This window comes from Macrobrachium rosenbergii, chromosome 51 (assembly GCF_040412425.1).
Source record: "Macrobrachium rosenbergii isolate ZJJX-2024 chromosome 51, ASM4041242v1, whole genome shotgun sequence".
Lineage (NCBI taxonomy): Eukaryota > Metazoa > Arthropoda > Malacostraca > Decapoda > Palaemonidae > Macrobrachium > Macrobrachium rosenbergii.
In genome coordinates, this window is record NC_089791.1 from 30655888 (window position 1) to 30678713 (window position 22826).

Sequence of the window (22826 nt, forward strand, 5' to 3'; positions counted from 1 at the left end):
TACATTCGGCATGACTGAATGAAGACAATGTGAGCCTAAATAAATAAACCTCTTTCTCACCTCTTCCCTTCGCTGTACCCCGCGACTCGGTTGACTTTTGGAGCAAAGGTGAACAGTTACTGACCTCCTTTTTTAGGCCTTCTTGGGCTGTTCTCTTCTGGAACACGTACAACGCTCGGGCAGCTGCTGTGAGCCGCATCCCTCGTCTGAATTATTAGGCCGATAACCGAGCAGGTCTTATATTTTTTTATTTTACATTTCTCGAAGAATCAGAAGCTAGAAATGGAATATCTTTCCTTATTGTACTGGAACGGGTCATAAAAACACCCGAAAATAGCGTACATGGGCATCCCGGCTCACTATTGGGACAAATGAAAGCGATTGGTCTAGTCCACAAGCCTGTGACTGGCGTGGTGGCCGGTGTCGTAAGAGTTCCCGCGTGACGTCACTGCGCGGGAAAAGGCTGAATCGAACGAATCTCTCGTCTCTTGATTCGGGAATCGAAGGAAGGAAATGAGTCATTCCCATTTCTTGACGTTTGGAAAAGCTTCCGCATACAGCTAATCTTCTTACCATTTACAAACACTGCTGGTATTTTTAACCAAACATACTCTTTAAGAGACATGGGTCTAGGTTCCCACCTCCCTGGAGTTTAGGTGTGGTCTAAGGCCGGCGGTTGTTATGACGTCACAATCCCGTTGTAAAATGTTGCTTTGGGCAAATTTTCCCAGAAGTAAATGATTCCTTGGGTATAGATGGGCCTACATTGATATTTCATTAAATTAATCTGTGTATCTAGCAACCTGGAAAGTGTTCCGTAAGCAAAATTAGTCACAGAGTGTACCCCCAAAGCTGCCTATTAGCCTAGCAATAGGCCTATATCAATATTTATTGATTCAAAACCTGCTGACAGAATCGTCATCGTCAGAGATATTGCGCAGACGAATGACATATCTATCATGAAAACCAAATGAGCATTTTCATAAGAGATTTACTAAGAGAGTTAAACTTACACAGCCTCTGTAAAGACAGACCAAGGCATGAAAATAAGGTGGCTTGTAATAAAGTCACTGGGAAAAGAGTCACAGGGAAAAAAAAGTTACATTAATCTTTCCTAGACTCATGCTACTAAAAGTATTCTTTAACTAATGTCTTTTCTGTGCTTTGTCTTCCACAAATCTCCACTCTATTTCTCGCCTCCCTTCTCTCTCAGTTCATGTGCAGGTAGGCCTATAGGAATTCCAACTCTTCTGGAGCCCACCACGGGAGCCCAGCTGATACCACTTTCGATACTATTCTCCTTGCATTTTAATACAATCTTATCTATTAATTTTATGTTTCCCCTTACCTCCTCAAACTTCTTCCTAATGAACACCTTAATATTCTTTGGACGCTTGAATTTCAAGTCAATGGACCCTGTGGTGGGATTGTTCCACACGAACAGGGTTCATCTTGTGAATAATAATAATAATAATAATAATAATAATAATAATAATAATATACTCTTGAGAAGCTTGAATTTCAAGTCAATGATGGGCTTGTTCCACGCGAATAGAGTTCCTCATCTTCTGAATAATAATAATAATAATAATAATAATAATAATAATAATAATAATAATAATAATAATAATAATAAACGAAATCCTAAAACTCAGTCTTAAATCCCAGCTCCTCCCCTCCGGGGGTTATTCCCCAAGTGACCTAACCTCCCTCCCACCCTCGTTCCCTCTCCCCTTACACATCATAATCCCACCCATTTGGGATTCCTTTCCCCCCCTCTGCCCCGTCCTCCATCCCAGTCATCTCCCCCCCCAACAACACCCTCCCCATCTCACTCACTGAAACATGCTGCAAAGTCCCAGCTCCCAGGGATCTCCATCATGTGTGTTATTATTAACTCGCTGCTGATGATGGTGGAGGGGTCTCTCTCTCTCTCTCTCTCTCTCTCTCTCTCTCTCTCTCTCTCTCTCTCTCTCTCTCTCTAGCTTCACTGTCGAGTAAATGATCATAAGCCTGCCGTTATATTTTACCTCTTTATTGGCAGAGTGAGACGTTGGAAATAATAGGAATATCACAGAATTATTATTATCTCTCTCTCTTCTCTCTCTCTCTCTCTCTCTCTCTCTCTCTCTCTCTCGTTTGTAAGCTAAATAACAGGGCTAAGGAAACAAGACTTAAATGAATAATAAATACAATTTAAATAAAGCTGAAAGTGACGATACAAATAAACCACAGAAGAAAAAGGAATATCTTATCATAACATGACCTCTTAAAAATCAAGGCGACCAACCGTTGACCCAGAATATGACCTTGAGTCTCGAAGTTGAATTGAATATAGAATTTAGGCCAAAGGCCAAGCACTGGGACCTAAGAGGTCATTCAGCGCTGAAAAGGAAACTGACAGTAAAAGGTTTGAAAGGTGTAACAGGAGGAAAACCTCAATTGTTAGGAGAGGGTTGAGGAGAGTAAGAAAGAGAATATGAGAGGAGGTACAGTAAAAGGAACGAAAGGGGTTGAAGCAGCTAGGGGCCTAAGGAAGGCACGCTGCAAAGAACCTGAAGTAATGCCTACAGTGCACCACATGAGGTGCACTGACGGCACTTCCCCCCTACGGGAGAGTCCCGATGAAGTGATTTCATTCCAGATGGTCGACCGTTCATTTAAACTGTGATCTTGGGGCAGGGAGGGGTGGGGGTGGGGGGTGGTTACTGACCGTTGACCCCGCCGAGAGGGTCAAAATACCCAGCATTTTATTCTTTTTATTTTTAAAGGCCTCTATGTTTACTTAATATATTAATTTACTTCGCTGTTATTCTGCTGATTCATATATTTATTTCTTTATTTATTTAGTTATTTATCTGTTCATTGGCTTGTTTTATCTACTTATTTATTTATTTATTCACCCGTGTATTTATTTATCTGTTTATACCCTCATTTATTTATTAATTCATTTATGCATTCATCTATTTGTTTATTCATTTATCCAGATACGACAGCCGTCGACGAGCTCATTATGCTGATGACGTCATGCGTCTACACAGGCTAACTTCCAACTCTCAGCCGCTGCCTATGAAACTCTCAGCCGCGGCCCGTGAAACTTGCAGCCGCAGCCAGGTGGTGGCCTGTGTTGCTGGCACTTATAGCAGTGCCAGACACACGATCACGGCCAACTTTAACCTTAAATAAAATCAAAACTACCGAGGCTAGGGGGCTGCAACTTGGTATGTTTGATGATTGGAGGGGGGATGATCAACATGACAATTTGCAGCCCTCTAGCCTCAGTAGTTTTGAAGATCTGAGGGCGGACAGAAAAAGTGCTGACGGACAAAGCCATCTCAACAGTTTTCTTTTACAGCTTTTACAGAAGACTAAAAAGGCTCACAGGAACACGGAAGTCCCCTTTTGCAATGCAGATAAGCAACGCACATGTACGTAGAAATATAGAATTTATTTATATAAAATTAACTTAGGTAAACAATGGACAAGAAAATATTAGCATTCGGCAGACTGGATGCGGCTTATTATTATTATTATTATTATTATTATTATTATTATTATTATTATTATTATTACTTGGATAAATGGGACTGGCCCGAACGTTATCAAAGATGCTATGTAATTACACAGCTTACAATTCTCTGCGAGCCAGCAAAACTGCAGGTAGGAAACTGTGGAACGTAGTACCAAAAAGGAGTTTAGACCAAAGGTGAACAGAAAGACCTGGTATTGACCTCTGGACTTGGACATGCCAACCAAGACAAAAAAAAAAAAAAAAAAAAAAAAGGTGGAGACAGGGTTAGCAGCTTGGACCCTGATCACAGGCAAAGCGACGGATAACCGCTCCTACCAGGGGCAAAGGATTCAAAGGGCTGACTAGTTTTAAGTTTACCTGGCGTCGCACCTGCCAGGGTAGTTGATGCCGTAAAAAAATGGGGGGCGGGTAAGGACCTCCAGAAGGACCTCACTTCAGGATGGAGGTCTCTCGAGGGCGTGGCCAAGTCACAACCTCGTTCCTCGTCTCTGTAAACACAGAAGGCTCACCAGTGTCAACATGCCCCATAGGAGGGTGCACTGTAGGCATTACTTAAGGTTCTCTGCAGCGTCCCTTCGGCCCCTAGCTGCAACCCCTTTCATTCCTTTTTCTGTACCTCCGTTCGTATTCGCTTTCTTCCATCTTACTTTCCAGATTCCACTCTCTCTAACAATTGATTCATAGTGCAACTGCGAGGTTTTCCTCCTGTTACACCTTTCAAACCTCTTACCCTCAATTTCTCTTTCAGCGCTGAATGACCTCATAGGTCCCAGTGCTTGGCCTTTTGGCCTGAATTTTATATCCCATTCCATTCCAGTGTCAAGTGATCGCATTCTACTTTCCTTAGGCAGAGGTCGAGGACTCTCTCGAGGCTGAGGTAAAGATTCTCGAAAGGTTCTACACTCTGGCAGGACAAAGGCTCCTCGCCAGAGCAGATGCCCAAGGACTTGCTAAAAAAGGAAAAAAAAAAAAAAGTGGCTAAAAGGAGTGAAGAAAGGTGTGAATATAGTTTCTACCAAGTGGCGATGTATATTTTAAGCATTCCACAACCAATGACACGATTTTTTTAGTTATTTTTAGATTGGCTTGGCATTTTGTCAACAAGGGCTTTCAGGAAGGGGTCAGCTGGTGTAAAATCTACAAATTTTATTAAAAGTAAGGACAACTGCGAATATTTATACATTTATCTTACTCAAGGACAAACACCACTCACAAATTTTAAGGTTCTCTCAGTCACCTCAAAATTCTGGTCTGTGTTCCAACCTTGTACAGGTGTGAAAGGATATAAAGAAGTCCAGATATCATTGTAACGATTACAGATAAATTTCTCTGTTGAAAGTGACCTGTAGCTTACCAGAAAACAGATAGGCTGGCAACTTTGCCCATTTACAGGTAAAATTCCAAGTAGAAGAGCTCGTTTAAGAAAACTATCTGGATAAAACCCCATTTTCATCTCTGTACAAAATGCTTTCACTTCTTGTATATAAAAGGGCAGCCAGGCTAACACAGACAAGGCTTAGATAGTACCGTTTAACGAGCTACGTAACCGTTCTCCCTCCCTTTCTCTCACGTACACAAACAGACACACGTCCCTGCGTCTGTAGAGGTTGTCTTCTCTGCTACCCCCAGTTTTTAACCCCCACCCCCAACCCCGTCAAAAGACCCCAAGGTGCCCTGTTGGTATCTGCGAGGTGGGACAAGTTGGTACAATAGCTGCCCCTATCTCTTACAATCTTTTTGTTCTGGGCTTGGCTGATAGCGCTCTAGACTCAGTCTGGTTTATTGCTTGGTATCATGCATATCTCTCTCAATTTTCAAGTTACTCTCTCTCTCTCTCTCTCTCTCTCTCTCTCTCTCTCTCAGTGGCAGTAACCTTTAGCAGCTGTAACGCCAAATGTCGTATATATTTTTCTTCAAAGCAAGATATGCATTCCACGAATCTCTGAAGGATCTGTGCGTCAGTGACCTTATCACTTGTGACGACCGTCATTTGCAACGTGGGTTCCTCTCAGCGTCGTTGACCTTGGCAACTGTAACGCCAGATGATTCTCTCTCTCTCTCTCCTCTCTCTCTCTCTCTCTCTCTCTTTCTCTCTCTCTGTTCTTTTTAAGTGTGGAATTCTTGGCATTCGACTATAATTTGATAAATATATAAATAAACAAATAAGTGTTTGTTTTATCTCCATTAATCATTTTCATGATAAGGAGAGAGAGAGAGAGAGAGAGAGAGAGAGAGAGAGAGAGAGAGAGAGAGAGAGAGAGAGAGAGAGAATTTCCGACCCAGTCAGCGTGCCATGAAAGGAGGGAATTTCCTGTCACACATTCTCTCTCTCTCTCTTCATTGAGTGACTCAACGTTTAGTGTTTATTCTACATAATCATATTAATATATATATATATATATATATATATATATATATATATATATATATATATATATATATATATATATATATATATATACATATATATATGGTACATTAGCTTATGGGCTCCTTCACTAAAAAAAATTATTCTGCTCTAGAATTCTCTGACTGCTTCTTTTTCCCACAGACTTTTCAACATTTTCCATTGGTCAAGTCCCTGTTGGTTAGGCCTAGGACAGCAATCAACACCATGCCAGTCACACTCAGTTTTACGCCTCACCACAGGTACAGACCACCTTAGTAGAAGGACCAAATTCATTACAGGTCTTCTAATGCAAGGAACTTCTCTTGTTATTTTTATTTATTCATTTCAGCTTTTAACAAGAATAAGAGCAGATGTATTTTAACAGAATGACTACAGGTGTATTTAGTTGGTAAACCCTAACCTAACCTAACCTAATTTAACAAGACTGTAAGCAGGTGTATCTAGAAACCTAACCTAACCTGATTCAACAAGACTGACTGGAGGTGTATTCTGTAAGTCAGCCTTGACCTAGCTTAACGTGACTTAATAGACTAGGAGAAGTTTATTCCTAGGTCAACCATAACCTAACCTGATTTAACAAGACACAGAGCAGGTGCATTTTGTAGGTCAACCCTAACCTAACCCAACCTAAAACATCTTTGCCCAAGGGACACCCAAGCACTGTCTCAGTACAACTGGCCCCTTGCCCCTTCATCCCAAAGTGCACCCAACCCCAAAAATTGAGATAAAAATTCTAAAGCGAACTTTCAACAGACATCTCTGCGAGGACAGAGAAACTCAGACTGATCAGAGAAGGACATTGCCTTTTTCCTTTTGCCGGGACAAAGAAGGTGTCTTTGCTAACCTCAGGGGAAACAAAGGGGAAAACTGCCCAGACAAACAGAGGCTGGGAACACTCTCAAACAAAGGAGCAACGATACAATACATTTCAGAAGGGTGCGTGTCGTCTGCAGTTTTTAGAGAAACACTGTATTGAGAAATGTTATACTGTTTAAAGCACTGTATTGAGAAATGTTATACTGTTAAAAACACTGTACTGAGAAATGTTATACTGTTTAAAGCACTGTACTGAGAAATGTTATACTGTTGACCAGTTTAGAACACAACAGAATAGAGTTATATAATTCATTCCAGATGCCAAGCACTGGCACCTACGAGGTCATTCAGCGCTGAAACGGAAATTGACAGGACGAAGGTATGATAGGTGTAACAGGAGGAAAACTTCGAAGCAGTTGCACTATGCAACAACTGTTAGGAGACGGTCAAGGAAAGTCAGATGGAAGAAAGGGAATATGAACGGAGGTACGATAAAAGGAATGATGTAGAGGTTGCAGCTAGGGGCCATGGAAGACACGCTGCAAAGACACTTGAGTATTGCCTACAGTTCACCGCGTGAGCTGCACTGACGACACTAACTCCCTAAGAGGATGAATTAATTTGCATTTTTGCATGTCATTACATCTAAGTAAAGATTGTCAGATTATGCAGAGGCAAATTCAAACAAAGGAAGATTTTAAAAGAACTACTAAAAAAAAATAAAAAAATAGTTTTAGGTTGGCGGCGCATTTTTATGGGTCCCTTGCATGTTCAGGGATGTTAGAACGAGAGAGAGAGAGAGAGAGAGAGAGAGAGAGAGAGAGAGAGAGAGAGAGAGAGAGAGAGAGAGAATTCCCAGTACTTAAATGATACTGTGCGAAGATATGCATGGTCATTCTTTTTCGTTTTTAAAAATCGTAATATAATTGTAAAATACGTCCACAAATGTTTTAAAGATCATGAGTTAATATTACACTCTCTCTCTCTCTCTCTCTCTCTCTCTCTCTCTCTCTCTCTCTCACGCAGAATGAAAACTAACTCGGGCTTGCGTGAGGGTGACATGGTTATGTGCTTCCTTAGAAATGGGTAATTATCTCTCTCTCTCTCTCTCTCTCTCTCTCTCTCTCTCTCTTCCATCCATAAATGCACCGCACAAGGTCATCCCTGCTCGTCCCAGCTCACTCTAAGCACACCTTCCCCCTTATTTCCCCCTCCCCAACACCCACGAACAAGAGAAAGAAGGGTGAGCTCTCCCCCAACACCACCCACCCCCTTCCTTTTCCCTCCTCCCAGACAAAGTCGGCGGAAAAGGAGAGAGAGAGAGAGAGAGAGAGAAGAGAGAGAGAGAGAGAGAGAGAGAGAGAGAGAGAGAGATGAGTCTGCAACAGGGAAATAATCGTTATTAAGTAACATGACAATTCGATCACTTGGTACTAAACGACTTCCGATGATTGAGAGAGAGAGAGAGAGAGAGAGAGAGAGAGAGAGAGAGAGAGAGAGTGTAATATTAACTCATGACAAAACGATACATCATGCGACTATGTCAAGTTAGTACTAGTTACTAGGAAACGCCCTGGATGGATTCTACTTAGCCAGATAGGCCTACATCTTTCAAGGAAAAGGTTCCAGCATCTGCATGGCAATAAAACAATATTGCGGGCTTTAGAAAGATCTTTAAGCAATGTCAGGCCTCGCTGTGACCCTTGGCCAATTGCACCGGACCCCAGCAGTAAAATATAAAGTCTGTAGCAAGTAAGAGCATCAATCAGTATCTTGAACACTGTGGTTGATTCAACATGAGTCTAAATCTTCCCCTTGTCATTTGGTTGCTTGCTACAATAAATAAATAAATAACTCAATCAATAAATCAATCAAACGTTAAGTAAATAAACAGACAAATAAATACGGAAATAAATAAACAAAGAAAATATAATGCACGTTACATCTTCTCTAGCATAATGGCGCAACACCTAAAACGCTAAACAGGTCAGATCCTACAGACTCGCCCAACGTATCACCACCGAATCGCAATTCCTGACATTCCAGCTCTTTAGGCAAAGCAAATGACCTCCATTCCTCAGGTCAGCTTTAACGTGGAATATATACGTCGCCGAATGGCGAAAGGTATCACGGAGTGCTTGCCGAGTGCGCACAATGGCTTTCGGGGAACAGATAGATAGATAAATAGGAGATAGATAGATAAACAGGGGCCGTGTGAAGGTGAGTGAGTCTGAGGGAAGTTGTTACGTCTGAGGAGACACGAGAACGAAAAATGGCCCTAGGCCTACAAAGGTCTAAAGAAACTTGGGCCTACCACGGCCAACCCATGGGCGTCTCTCGCAGCCCACAGCGTAAAATACAAGACCTAAAGACCACGCTGTGACGGGAAGACCACAATAAGAGGGGCGGAAAGGTAAGTTAATGTTAATGATAAAAGCATGAGTAATGGCGTCGATCTTGACGGCAAATGTATGGAAGTCACTCTACTTTGCTTGCTACTTAGGTCCACTACCACTCAAATGGGGCTCCCAAAACGCGCTGCAAGTTTCTGAGCTTTAGTTCTTTATACCTACCGCCCCATAAATGGGCAGTGGAGTTTAGGAAATGATGCAAATAGTTTAGATATGTAAGGGTAATGAACTCGAAGTTTACAGACACATAGGCCGAGCCTTAGAATATGAAGTTATAGAACTCGAGAGTTGAGAACGAGTGGGAGGAGCTCCGAAGTATACATACCCACTCCCCTCGAATGGAGTCTCGAGGAGGAGGTCTTTGAAGGAGTAGGAGGAGGAGTAGGAGTAGGAGGAGGAGGAGGAGGAGGAGGAGGAGGAGGACGAGGAGAGCGGGTTAAAGGAAGTAGTGGTCCTTAAAGAACGAACTCCTCCTCCTCCAGCCCAAGAGTATCGTCATTATTTTTTCACTGACATCATAAAGGAATCTGGCGTAAGAGCCTTCAATGCCAAGTCTCTCTCTCTCTCTCTCTCTCTCTCTCTCTCTCTCTCTCTCTCTCTCTCTCTCTCTCTCTGCTTTAAGTGGGCGTCTGAGAGTCTTCATAACAAATACATACCTCGCCATCGGTAAAACCCTGAGGTGGACTCTCCGCGTTCTCTAAGTTCAAGAGTTACGTTTGCCAAAGAGACGACGCTGCTTCAGAGATATGCTCTTGAAGCTTTCTCTGGAGAATCTCTTGGTTAAAAAGAAAGAAAGAAAGTAAGAAAGAAAGGAAGGGGGAGGAAGAAGAGAGAGTAATTTATACCATGGAATCGCTCGAATACTAAAAAAAGAGTAGTATCTTCCAAGAGAGATAGGCCTAGGGCAAACACGCAGATATAACCGCAAGAACAAAAGCGGGAAAAGCATTTTGCTTTCTACCAAATACTTTCTTTCGGCAAATACTTTTTCCTTTGATGCTTTCATGCCAGGATTTTAGAAATAGCGGAGTCCTTTTGGTGTATCCTTCAGGAACGCCGAAGGACAGGAAATAATGGCTGGAACTCGTTTGCATATCTGTATGAGGTTGGCTTTGTACCAGTGAGGATGGGAGCCGCATAGCGCCACATAGAGGGTGAGCCTGCATTTGCAAGGTCAGTGGTTCAATCCCTGCCTGCTACACAGCAGTTGAACCAGGGTCACGAAAAGGGTGTGAGTCGTCTTGCATCCTCACCCCTATGCACTTGCTGAGCACTGGAAGAAAGAAGGCTTTACGAGTGCCCTCTGGAGCCACTTTCTCGGAGGGGATATATAATTTCCAATATATATTCTCTCTCTCTCTCTGTGAAGTCTTATCACCTCTCTCTCTATGAGGTCTTATCACCTCTCTCTCTCTCTCTCATGTAGGCCTACATATCAGTGAAAACATACATTCCAGATTCTCTATTTCTCTCTCATTTTTGTCAGTGTGTGTGTGAGCCCTTATCACCCCTCTCTCTCTCTCTCTCTCATGTAGGCCTACATATCAGTGTAACTAAAAATTCCTCTTCTGTGTATGTGTGTGTGAGCCATTAACACCTTTCACTCTCTCTCTCTCTCTTTCTCTGTGTGAACCCTTATCACGTTGCTCTCTTTCTCTCATGTAGGCCTACATATCAGTGAAAACATACATTCCAGATTCTCTCTCTCTCTCTCGTGTTGTTTGTGTGAATCCTTATCACCTCTCTCTCTTTCTCTCTGAGCCCTTATCACCTAGCTCTCTTTCTCTCACGTAGGCCTACATATCGGTGAAAACATACATTCCAGATTCTCTCTCTCTCCCTCGTTGTTTGTGTATGTGTGTAAATCCCTATCACCCCTCTCTCTCTCTCTCTGAGCCCTTATCACCTAGCTCTCTCTCTCTCACGTAGGCCTACATATCAGTGAAAACATACATTCCAGATTCTCTCTTTCTCTCCCTCGTTGTTTGTGTGTATGTGAGTGAATTCTTATCATCTCTCTCTCTCTCTCTCTCTCTCTCTCTCAGCAAGCTCTTCCTAGGAGGTTAAAGGTGCCTTCCCTGCTACAGCGACCCAGCCAACGCAGTCCAGTGCAGGTGGAATGCACTTCTCCGTCTTTAAATATAAAAATGACAGAATTCTTGAATTTTACTTTTCTGTGTTGAATAAGATTCACCTTTACCAATTTATTTGTTTCTAAATGTTTAATTTTTGGCTGATGATCATTTATGGTTTAGTTTTCGCGTTTTGTAATATAATTTGTTTAGCTGTTCACTGCTGTTGTTTATTTTGAATAATAATAATAATAATAATAATAATAATAATAATAATAATAATAATAATAATAATAATAATAATAACAGACTTTCATTTCCATCTCAAGGGAATCTTATCATAATCAAACGTATTTTTCATCTGCAGAAAAACATTCCTTTAGCGAGAGAGAGAGAGAGAGAGAGAGAGAGAGAGAGAGAGAGAGAGAGAGAGAGAGTCTCAACTCTTTGCTTTTCTCTTTTATGTATATATTATATAAAACATATATATACTTAAATTTCTAACCCGCATCCGGACCGAACCCAGGTCTTTCAATTGATAGGCAAGGTGCGCTGCCAACTGACCCACGCAATTCAATCGAAAAAGACCTGGGTTCGATCCCGGAATGAGTCGAAATTTATTTCTGTTCAACATGTGATTGACTGCATGTCTATTACTTATATCATATATGTATGTATATATATATATATATATATATATATATATATATATATGTATATATATATATATATATATATATATATATATATATATATATATATATATATATATATATATATATATATATATATAATCCTCTGAAACATCAACATTTTTGTCCTTGAAAACATCGAGATGACTGGACAATTGCTATGAATAATTCTTCCATAGGTTGCAGATCTTTTTAAAACTGTACAGAAGGTCTATATCATATTTTTCTCTTTACATGTGAGACCTAATCCTCAAATTGTCCCATCTATATCAGCTGAAGCTAAAAAAGTTAAGTATACCTTAGTCTAACCAGACCACTGAGCTGGTTAACAGCTCTCCTAGGCTGGCCCGAAGGATTAGACTTTATTTTACGTGGCTAAGAACCAACTGGTTACCTAGCAACGGGACCTACAGCTTATTGTGGAATCCGAACCACATTATGACGAGAAATAAATTCCTCTCATTCTTCATTGGAAAACCTCAGAGCAGTTGCAATACGAACCAATTGGTAGGAGAGGGTTGAGGAAAGTAAGGAAGAAAGAATATGAAGGGAGGAAGAGTAAAAGGAACGAAAGGGGTTACAGCTAGGGGCCGAAGGGATGCTGCAAAGAATCTTAAGTAGTGCCTACAGTGCACCGCACGAGGTGCACTGACAGCACTAACCCCCTACGGGGATTACAGGTAGGAGACGTTTTATGTGATATGCAGTAATACGCACACAGCTCGAATTTAAATCCTTACCTACAGCATATGAGCACTGAGATGGGCTGCTTACATTTCTGGTCGCCGGTAATAAAGTCTCAGGGGAAAAAAGTCACAGGAAAAACAGTCACAGTTTTGGCTAGGAAAAAAGTCACAGGAAAAAAAGTCACATCAATTTATGGTGGCCGGTAATAAAGTCACGGGGAAAGATTCACAATATTTCTTTGGGGGTCATTATCTTTTGATATTTACAGTCTTTTGTTTATGTTTTCACGGTCATCCGCAACGGGTTTGTACTAAACACGCCGCAAAGGTGGACTGATACTTGGTTAAAACCATTGGGGGGTCACTATCTAAGAAAGATTAATGTGACTTTTTTTTCCTGTGACTTTTTTTTTTTACCTGGATTCACACTTCTTAAGCTTTCTTCTGGGACACATGGGTTAGCTTCATCATTGCTACAGACTAAATTAAGACCTTGACTGACCACACTATTTTCTGTAGCCACTCTGAATGACCGCAGTCTGTACTTAAATTCTCAAGGTGACGGATGATCATGAACAGAGATGTTCGACTGTGTATTGACATAATCGTCTCGTCAACAAGTGCTGTGATGCAAACACTTCATGCAACATGTTATGCAATCCTTTTAGTGATTTAGGCGATATAATAATGCCCCTCTGGAATGGAAACACTTTCCCTTTCACCCTTGCACTGCTGCTAGCAAAATCAACCATTGGACCAAGGATGCTAACTTGAGGTGGACTGTTCGAGAAGGCATCTCTGCTTTTCTTTGTCGCATCATATTTCATGCAAGAAGTCATGATATGAAACCACCTATCAATCAAATATGTAAGAATAGACGTCTCATTACAGAAATTACTTTCCAATAAGCCTTACCCAGTGAACATGGTTTATTCACATTAGGAATCGAATGGAAATTAATTGCTAGTATTATCCTTATAAACCTACGGTTCATTCAGTCATGCAAAACGCTCTCCTCTCACTAAATGCAACAGGTAGACTAAACCGAGCTAGATTCAAGAGGTCAAATACCTGGATCAACAGAGGCACTTTCATGTAGTGGTAAACGTTGGTTCGGTATGGCATCAGCCTTCAATCTTTTTGCATTTGCAGGGCGGTAGTTCAGCAGTTCATGCCTGAGGTTTCTCGCATAATCGCTTTGTTGGAAATGAGCCGAACACACTCTCGCATTTTTGGTGTTGATGTGGTCACTTCTCCTGCAGATGTTCACCCACTTCCAACACACCTCGGGATCTCTAGGGAAACGGTAGAAGCTGACCTTTTCCCTTCCGGCACTGTTCCTTTCTGTGTTACAGCATCCATAAATAGCACATATCACCATGGCAACAGCGTGTTCAATTTCAGAAGCCTCAAGAATTGTCACAAATGTGTGAAAACTCTCTCTAAGCTGTCGCCACACACAAGGGGAGGGAGGTACTGGATGGCCCAACGGCTACCGATGAGCGCACCATGTGACGTCATGCGCGGGAGAGTCGAAAAATCGACCTCTGCTGCGTAGCTCGCCTTATCATCTTACAGCTTGCTACTGATGTCGTCACATTTCTGCGACTGGGGAGTTTTGATACTTTGAAGTTTCTGGTTAGGAGAAGTTTCCAGCTGATAGCTGTGAATGAGTCTGAAAGATATTATGTGATTCTCGTTGCAAAATGAGGACTATTTCCTGAAGAAGTAAGTAAACAAACGGGGAAAAACGATAGGAACCTGCCTCTGATCATCTGAGAGAGAGAGAGAGAGAGAGAGAGTCTGAAGATTCTCGTTGCAAAACCAGTATGCTGTTTCCTGAAGAAATTAGTAAACAAACAATGACAAACCAAAGATACCTCTGATCATTTTGAGGAGAGAGAGAGAGAGAGAGAGAGAGAGAGAGAGAGAGAGACCATCGCTCGTAGATATGGCAACGCCGGTCCAACGTTAGACTGAGTATATTCGTTACGGAACACCGATGAGCACATGGCAACAAGCCCCGTCAAGTGCGGTCTGTTGTTGGTCCCTCTTCGACGGACACGTGAACGCCCAAATATTTCTCTCTCTCTCTCTCTCTCTCTCTCTCTCTCAAAATTCTGTCTCTCACACAGATCACCGTACACGGATATTCTCTCTCTCTCTCTCTCATACACACACGCTCAAAGATTCTCTCGCTCTCAAAGATTCTTTCTCTGACAAAGATATGCTCTCTCTCTCTCTCTCTCTTTTTCAAGATTCTGTCTCTCAAAGAGTCACCACACACACACAATTCTCTCTCAAAGGTTCTTTCTCTATCTCTCACTCCCTTCCTCTTTCTCTAAGAATCTCTCTCTCTCAAAGATTCTTTCTCTCACAAAGTACTCTCTCTCTCTCAAAATTCTTTCACAAAGTACTCTCTCTCTCTTTCTCTCTCACACAAAGATTCTCTCTCTCAAAGATTCTTTCTCTGACAAAGTACTCTCTCTAAATTCTTTCACAAAGTACTCTCTCTCTCTCTCACTCACACACATAGATTCTCTCTCTCAAAGATTCTCACATATACTCTCCCTCTCTCTCTGTTAGACAGACGAGATTCGAAAGAAACAAAAAAGGGAAAAAAGATTATTATGCTCATTATTTAAAAGGGGAATTATGACGTTCCTTTATCGCCATGACTATCTCTTACTATCTAAATACTACCATTGTGGGCAGAGGTTTGGGAAGGGGGTGGTTGGAAGGGAGGGGGTGTGGGGAGGGATGAGCACCTACATGCCTGCCTACAGCGTTCACCTGACGAGAGAGAGAGAGAGAGAGAGAGAGAGAGAGAGAGAGAGAGAGAATGTCTACAAGGGATGCTAGGAGCCAGTCCGTTGTCCTCGGAATGAAATAACTGTCTACTGGCAAAGATTCTTTTCTCTCTCTCTCTCAAAGGTTTTCTTTCTTTGAGAGAATCTATCAAAAATGTTTTCTCTAAAAGATTCTCTCTCTCTCTTACAAAGATCTCTCTCTCTCTCTCAAAGGTTTTGTTTCTCTGAATCTATCAAAAATGTTTTCTCTCAAAGATTCTCTCGCTTTCCTCTCTCTCTCTTGCACAAAGATTCTTCCTCTCTCTCTCTTAAAGATTCTCTCTCTCTCACACACACAAAGACTCTTTCTCTCTCTCTCTCTCTCTCAGGGCTTTGAATAAATTGTGCCTATGTTAACCTCAAGCAGCAGCGTAATACTTGGCTGGTAAGCAACTGTTGTGGGACGCGCAATATTTAGCGACGAATAATGACATCCCAGCATGGATTTCTTTCGATGACCATAACAACTGTGACGACGGTTTGCAGTCGTTGAATGAAATATTAAAATAGTTGTAGGAAAAAAATCTTTTTCAGACAAAAAAATTTGTTTGGAAAAGTTAAAATTAATTTTAGTTAGGGAATCAGAAGGAATTTGTTTTCAAATATTGATTTTAAAGATTTGTTTTAGATATTTACTGTAAATAATATTTATTTTGATTACATTTGATAATATTGATTTTAAAAAAAAATATATATATATATATATATATATATATATATATATATATATATATACTGTATATATGTATATATATATATATATATATATATATATATATATATATATATATATATATATTATATATTAAATATTTATTTAAAATATTTAATTATTTAAAATAATTATCTTAAACACTTATTTGAATTAATGCTTTTTCAAACATCCATTTTCAAATATTTATTTTATGTATTTCAAAAAATTTTCAATATTTTTTTTAAATGTTATTGTAAATAATAACATTAATTTGAATAATATCTATTTTATCCATTTTAGATATTCATTTCAAATCAATATTTTAAATACTTACTCCCAAAAAATACTCACTGTCAACATTTATTTTAAATAAGAATTTTTCAAAAATACATTTTACGTTTAAATATTCAATCTAACACACTGATTCTCAAACTGGGTACCGTGTCACCCTGGGGTGCCACAGACAGTGTGCCCAGGGTTGTCATGAATTTTGTCTTGGCTAAATCATCTCAATGAACATTTGTAAAAAAAAAAAGTTTGCAGAAGTCTTCAAACATAATTATTATCAGTGTGTCTACTCTAATCACTAGCTGATCCAAGGGGGCGGGGCACCTGGGCACGTGCCCCCCGTGAAAAATGATGACAAAATAATAATATCGAAGATTTTTAGATAATAACATAAATGAAATATAAAAATGGAAAAAAGTACAAAATCTGTTATAGAAATAATAAAGTTGAAAGAGAGTATATACGTATGTATATATATATATATATATATATATATACGTATATATATATATATATATATATATATATATATAGATAGATAGATAGATAGATACACATATGTGTGTGTATGTATCATATGAAAATTGGTGGCCCCCAAGAAATTTTCTGTATCTGCTAGTGACTCTAATATATATATATATATATATATATATATATATATATATATATATATATATATATATATATAGTATGGATAAGATAATCATTTTATTCATTAAATAAGAAGTTCCTTCACACGAAATGGCAGGATGGTAAAACAAAGGGTGCCAGTCATAATCACGTTAGTTAGGTGTGCCACCACTAAAATGCTCAGAACCACTGTTCTGACATCATAAGCATGGAAAATATGGCAGGTGTAATAAAATGGAGTATATTACTTTTGTAACGTTATCACATTAATCATTTCAATGATAAGACAAAGAAAGATTATTATTATAATACAGGAAGAGTATAATAAGACAAAGAAAGATCATTATTATAATACAGGAAGAGTATAATAGTTAGGGAAATTTGATGTGATATCTCGCATTACTAAGGGAATGGGGAGACATAGCTGCGTAATATCGACTGGTACAAAATCGTGATGTTTTACAGAGTTTATTTGTTCTAAAAGGTTAAATGGTTATATATATATATATATATATATATATATATATATATATATATATATATATATGTATACATGTATACATATATATATATATAATATAAATTTATATATATATATATATATATATATATATATATAGATATATACTCAGAGACAGACAGACAGACATTGAGAAAGAGTCAAACAGAGAGAGAGAGAGAGAGAGAGAGAGAGAGAGAGAGAGAGAGAGAGGGAGAGATGAGAGAGAGAGAGAGAGAGATTCAAACAGAGAGAGAGAGAGAGAGAGAGAGCGAGCAGGCAGAGAGAGAGAGAGAGAGAGAGAGCTAGGCAGACTGAGAGAGAGAGAGAGATAAAGAGAGAAAGAGCCAAACAGAGAGAGAGAGAGAGAGAGAGAGAGAGAGAGACAGAGAGAGTCAGTCATATATATAGAGAGAGAGAGATATAAAGAGGCAGAGAGAGAGAGAGAGAGAGAGAGAGAGAGAGAGAGAGAGAGAGAGAGAACCACAACGACCAGCGACTGACTACCCCACCATCATCCGTCCTCCTTCCTCTTCGACGGCGGCGGCGGCGGCGGCGGCGACTGGCTTTCGCGAATTCTCTGCTTCTGCAGTCGCCCAGTAGTACCCCAACCGCCAGGGAAGGAGGCGGCGAGACGCGGCGACTAAACGCGCTTCTAAAGCTGACCGCGCGCCGCCGCTGAACGAACGCGAGTGAGAGAAGTCACCCACCACCACCAGCAGTCAGTCGCGGCGCCGTTGGGAGCGGGTCCTTCGGGAGACGCAGCAGTAGAAGACGATGGCGAAGGAGTTCTCCTTCGACGAGGACAGGCTGCTGATCCAGAACGTGGAGCAGTACCAGGCCATTTATAACACGCTGGCGCCTTCCTACCGCGAGCAGAGCGCCAAGGACGACGCCTGGAGGCAGATCAGCGGGCGAGTCGGCCGGCCAGGTATGGGCGGGCGTTTTGTGCGTTGTTTTCGTTGAATTGCTGATTTTTTTTTTTTTTTTTACCCAGCTTACAGTATTTTGATCTATATACGCGGCGTATATAGGCGTTTTGTGCTGTTTACATAAATTTCTTCTAAATTATATACACTATATATATGTTACAGTCAACATGCGTAATCGGTCATTACGGCGTAATGACTGAAATTTCAGTCATCACGCGTAATGCATTTTGGGGGACATTTGATCGCCACGAGCTAGTACTAAACACGGCGAAACAGTGAGTCAGCTACTGTTTCGCCGGGTTTAGTACTAGTCCCTGGGGGTCAAAGTATTTCGCCGTGTTTAGTACTAGCTCCTGGGGGGATCAAATGTCCCTAAGTGCATTACGCGTGATGACTGAAATTTCAGTCATTACGCGTAATGACTGATTACGCATGTTGACTGTAACATATGTATGCTATAGGAATTTTTACCGTTTACATTAAAAAAAATATTCCAGCTTACAGTACTTTTATCTATATACACGGTGTATATAGGCGTTTTGTGCTTTTTACATACTATTTTTTCCAAATTATATACACTATATAGGCATTTTTGCTGTTTACTTTAAAATAAAGGTTTTTCCAGCTTAGAGTACTTTTATCTATATACATGGTGTACATAGGCATCTTGTGCTGTTTACATTAAAATAAAATAAACATTTCCAGCTTACAGTATTTTAATCTATATACACCATAGGCGTTTCGTGTCGTTTATATTAAAAAAATTTTTCAGCTTATAACACTTTAATCTATATATAGTACACTACAAGCATTTTTTGTGTCATTTATATTAAAAAAGTATTTTTATCTATACACACTGAAGTATTTTTATCTATATACACTAGCACTGGATGTCTATAGTTCTTCATTGGAGGGGTGGGTAGGGCTCTCGGCTAGCACGCTGATGGCCCAGCGTTCTAGAGGAATTTATTTCTGGTGATAGAAGTTCATTTCTCGTCATAATGTGGTTCGGATTCCACAATACGCTGTAGGTTACGTTGCTAGGTAACCAGTTGGTTCTCAGCCACGTAAAATAAATCTAATCCTCCGGGCCAGCCCTAGGAGAGCTGTTAATCAGCTCAGTGGTCTGGTTAAACGAAGATATACTTAGCTTTCTTTTCTGGAAAAACAAATCTAGTTATGTAACTGTACACGTATATTTGAGTACAAAGATACACAGACTTCTGAGATTCTGTGCGATCTTCCTTTTCAAGCACTGTCTCCATTTTAAGACTCATTCTACTATGAGTATTTCTTATTTACTGGATGTGTCCCAAAATTCAAGTAAAATTCTTTCACCAATTTCCAACATCCAGGCAACATTTTAATACAGTTTTATAAAATTATTATTATTATCATTATTATAATAATTTTTTTTTTTTTGTCTATCACAGTCATCCTATTCGACTGGGTGATTTTTATACTGTGGGGTTCCGGGTTGCATCCTGCCTCCTTAGGAGTCCATCACTTTTCTCACTAAGTGCACTGTTCCTAGTAGCACACTCTTCTGCATGAGTCCTGGAGCTACTTCGGCATCTAGTTTTTCCAGATTCCTTTTCAGGGGTCTTGAGATTGTGCCTAGTGTTCCAAAGATTATGAGTAATATCCACTGGCATATCCCATATCCTTCTTATTTCTATTTTCAGGTCTTGATGCTTATCAATTTTTTTCTCTTTCTTTCTCATCTACTCTGGTGTCTCATGGTATTGGCACATCAAATCTCATCTACTCTGGTGTCCCATTGTATTGTGACATCATTATTATTATTATTATTATTATTATTATTATTATTATTATTATTATTATTATTCAGAAGATGAACCCTGGTCATATGGGGACCTCTTGACTTGGCCCAACTAACCAAGACAGAACAAAGTGGAAATTGCTAATGATCAGAGACGAAGATGGGAAAAGTTCGGTAGCATTAACCTGTATGTTATCCAGCATTATCAAAACCTACCTCTAAACTATTACGTCACTACATTAGACATGTGCTAGGTGCTATGGGATGCTGCCACAGATATTGGTGAAATGTTCCATGAAGGAATCTGTAACATCAGACTTCTCACAATTGCCAAAACCACAAAAGTTCCCTCTGTAGGTGGCTTCTGCAGTCACAGAGTTTAGTAAAACGTTCATGGTTGTGTAAAATATCAGCAAGACTGAGAGACACCCTTCTAGCTAGGTACAACTGAATTTGGCTCTAACATCCGTGACTGCGACAGTCAAGGAAAAATCTTCGCCACATGAGTTTTAAGTGTTAACCCAAAAACTGAGTGACTGAAGAGACTCTTGTTACAAGGAACCAGTAGAAACATTACCTGTGTACTGTCTCTCCTCCTTCCCTTCAATTATAACTCACTGTAATTCCTTCTGCCTGCTTGATTGTTTGTTTCCCTCTTGGGTGGTTGGTTTGCATGCCATTAGGATTATTCCAAGTTATCTGTCGATTTCCTTGAAAAACAATAACATTCCTTTTATTTCCAGTTGAAGACTGCAAGTGGAGATGGAAGAATATCAGAGATACGTACTGCAAACGGAAGAAAATGAGCAAAATGGATAGAAGAACAAAGAAAAAATGGCACTTGGAAACGATGATGAGATTTCTTGACAATGTCCACTGTGGGAGGAGGTAAATTGGTCTATACCAAATGTGTAGAAATCATAGTTCTCTTTTGCCTTAATTGTGTATTATTTACATTATTGCTTCCAATATCTTTCCAATTTCCCAATGAGCAAAAAAAAAAAAAAAATCTGTTTCAAATACAATTATGCACAATGATTAAAGTCTAAACTTCCTTTAACAGATCGAAAAATCACTTGTCTACTGGAATGAACGAGGGTATTGTGGACATCACTGACACGGCCTTTAACTCTGCGTATGGAGCAAAACCCAACACTGCCTGCCCAGGCAACAAAGAAAGTCCCAGAAATGTACAGAGAGTCACCATATCTCCAACTTCCCACATGGACACAACTCCACCTCTGGAAGACACCAAAAGGACAAGGAACTTGAAGAAAAATACCATTAAGGACACTGAACCGGACGACCTTGCAGAAACACCAAAGGAGCAGACTACTGAACAAAGTACTCCAACTAATAACGTTTTGGGAATGCAAGATGACCACGTTGACCTTTTTTTCAAGAGTGTAGCAATGTCAGTGAAGCTCCTTCCTAGACACCTTATCAGTAAAGCTAAATTGAGAACCATACAAATGCTAATTGAACTTGAGACTGAATCTTCTACAGTCAGTTCTTTCTCTAACAAATAGGAGTACCTCTCATACAATATCCCTCCATCTGTGTAAGGAACCATAGTAATTCTAGTTTCAGTGCATTTGATTGCATTCATTCCAACACTAAGCCCTGACAACCCCCAAAAAACACACTGGTCCAGAAGGTGGACTTTGATATTCTTGAAATCAGTCAACTTTCACAAGCCATACATGAAATATGTGTACATGTACTCTAATGTTTATAGATTACCAGTAATATGGTAATGTTTCCTCCGTGTCCAGAATAAAGTATTGAAATAAACATACGAAGTACTGATTTGTCTCTCATTTAATAACATATTACATAATATACTGTAATGTTCAAGCCAGCTGCTCGTCAAGTGTTACTGAGTAAAGAACAAGTTTAGTAGAACATTTCTATGGGCTGTCTTGAACTAGGCTCTAAAGAGGCTCTATAGTGTTAATAATTCTCTGGATTTCTTGTCATTTTTCAATAAATTCCTTCATCAGTACATTCAAATTTATTCAATTTTGAATCTATTTTTGTAGATGTTCTTTCTTTAATATTGCTATCCCCATATTATTGTCCTCTTCTGATTCCACTGAAGGGTAAATTAAAGGCTTACGGTAATTTTTCAGAAGAAAGTTATAAAAGACAAGGAACACAATACTGTGGAGCAGCACAGCAAGGCCAGTGGCTACAGAAATGGGGTGCCACTTGCCTCATGCCTTCAGTCTAGAAACTGTGGGTTGACATGACCTATGTCACTGGGGGAAGAAATACAAGACCTCTAGACATAGACCTGACAAGTGTAAAGAATAAGTCAGGATGACGTCACCAAATCTGACAAATTGGACCTATTGCCACTTGAAATTTATTCAGGATTCTGAACAATGAAGATACATATTCTAGACTCACTTGAGTGAGAAGTGAAACTTCGAGCTACGATAGATACCAGGTGTCTTTCAGTTTTATTAGTTTTCTAAGTTGCCTTTTTTTTTTTTTTAAACAAATAGAGAAGCCCTCTGATGGCTGTTG

General features: G+C 39.8%; 2 protein-coding genes across 8 annotated transcripts in view; one reads left to right on the top strand and one right to left on the bottom strand.

Moving 5' to 3' along the window:
• LOC136833256 (uncharacterized) overlaps positions 1-22101 on the top strand; it is a 27782-nt gene extending 5681 nt beyond the window's left edge. The window contains exons 3-5 of one of the 2 annotated variants that reach the window (XM_067095167.1): positions 2988-3428; positions 21038-21182; positions 21358-22101. In XM_067095167.1, coding sequence (XP_066951268.1) covers positions 3224-3428; positions 21038-21182; positions 21358-21823 — 816 coding nt within the window. In that variant the 5' untranslated portion in view covers positions 2988-3223 and the 3' untranslated portion in view covers positions 21824-22101. Of the gene's footprint in view, positions 1-2987; positions 3429-18060; positions 18511-21037; positions 21183-21357 lie in introns of those variants that run through there. The other variant, XM_067095168.1, reaches the window with a different exon arrangement.
• LOC136833254 (platelet binding protein GspB-like) overlaps positions 1-22826 on the bottom strand; it is a 214499-nt gene that overhangs the window by 172558 nt on the left and 19115 nt on the right. Inside the window, exon 1 of one of the 6 annotated variants that reach the window (XM_067095159.1) lies at positions 13691-14022. The exons of the other annotated variants lie outside the window; for them this stretch is intronic. Within the exon in view, the coding sequence (XP_066951260.1) occupies positions 13691-14000 (310 nt within the window). The 5' untranslated portion in view covers positions 14001-14022. Of the gene's footprint in view, positions 1-13690; positions 14023-22826 lie in introns of those variants that run through there. 6 annotated transcript variants of the gene reach the window in all.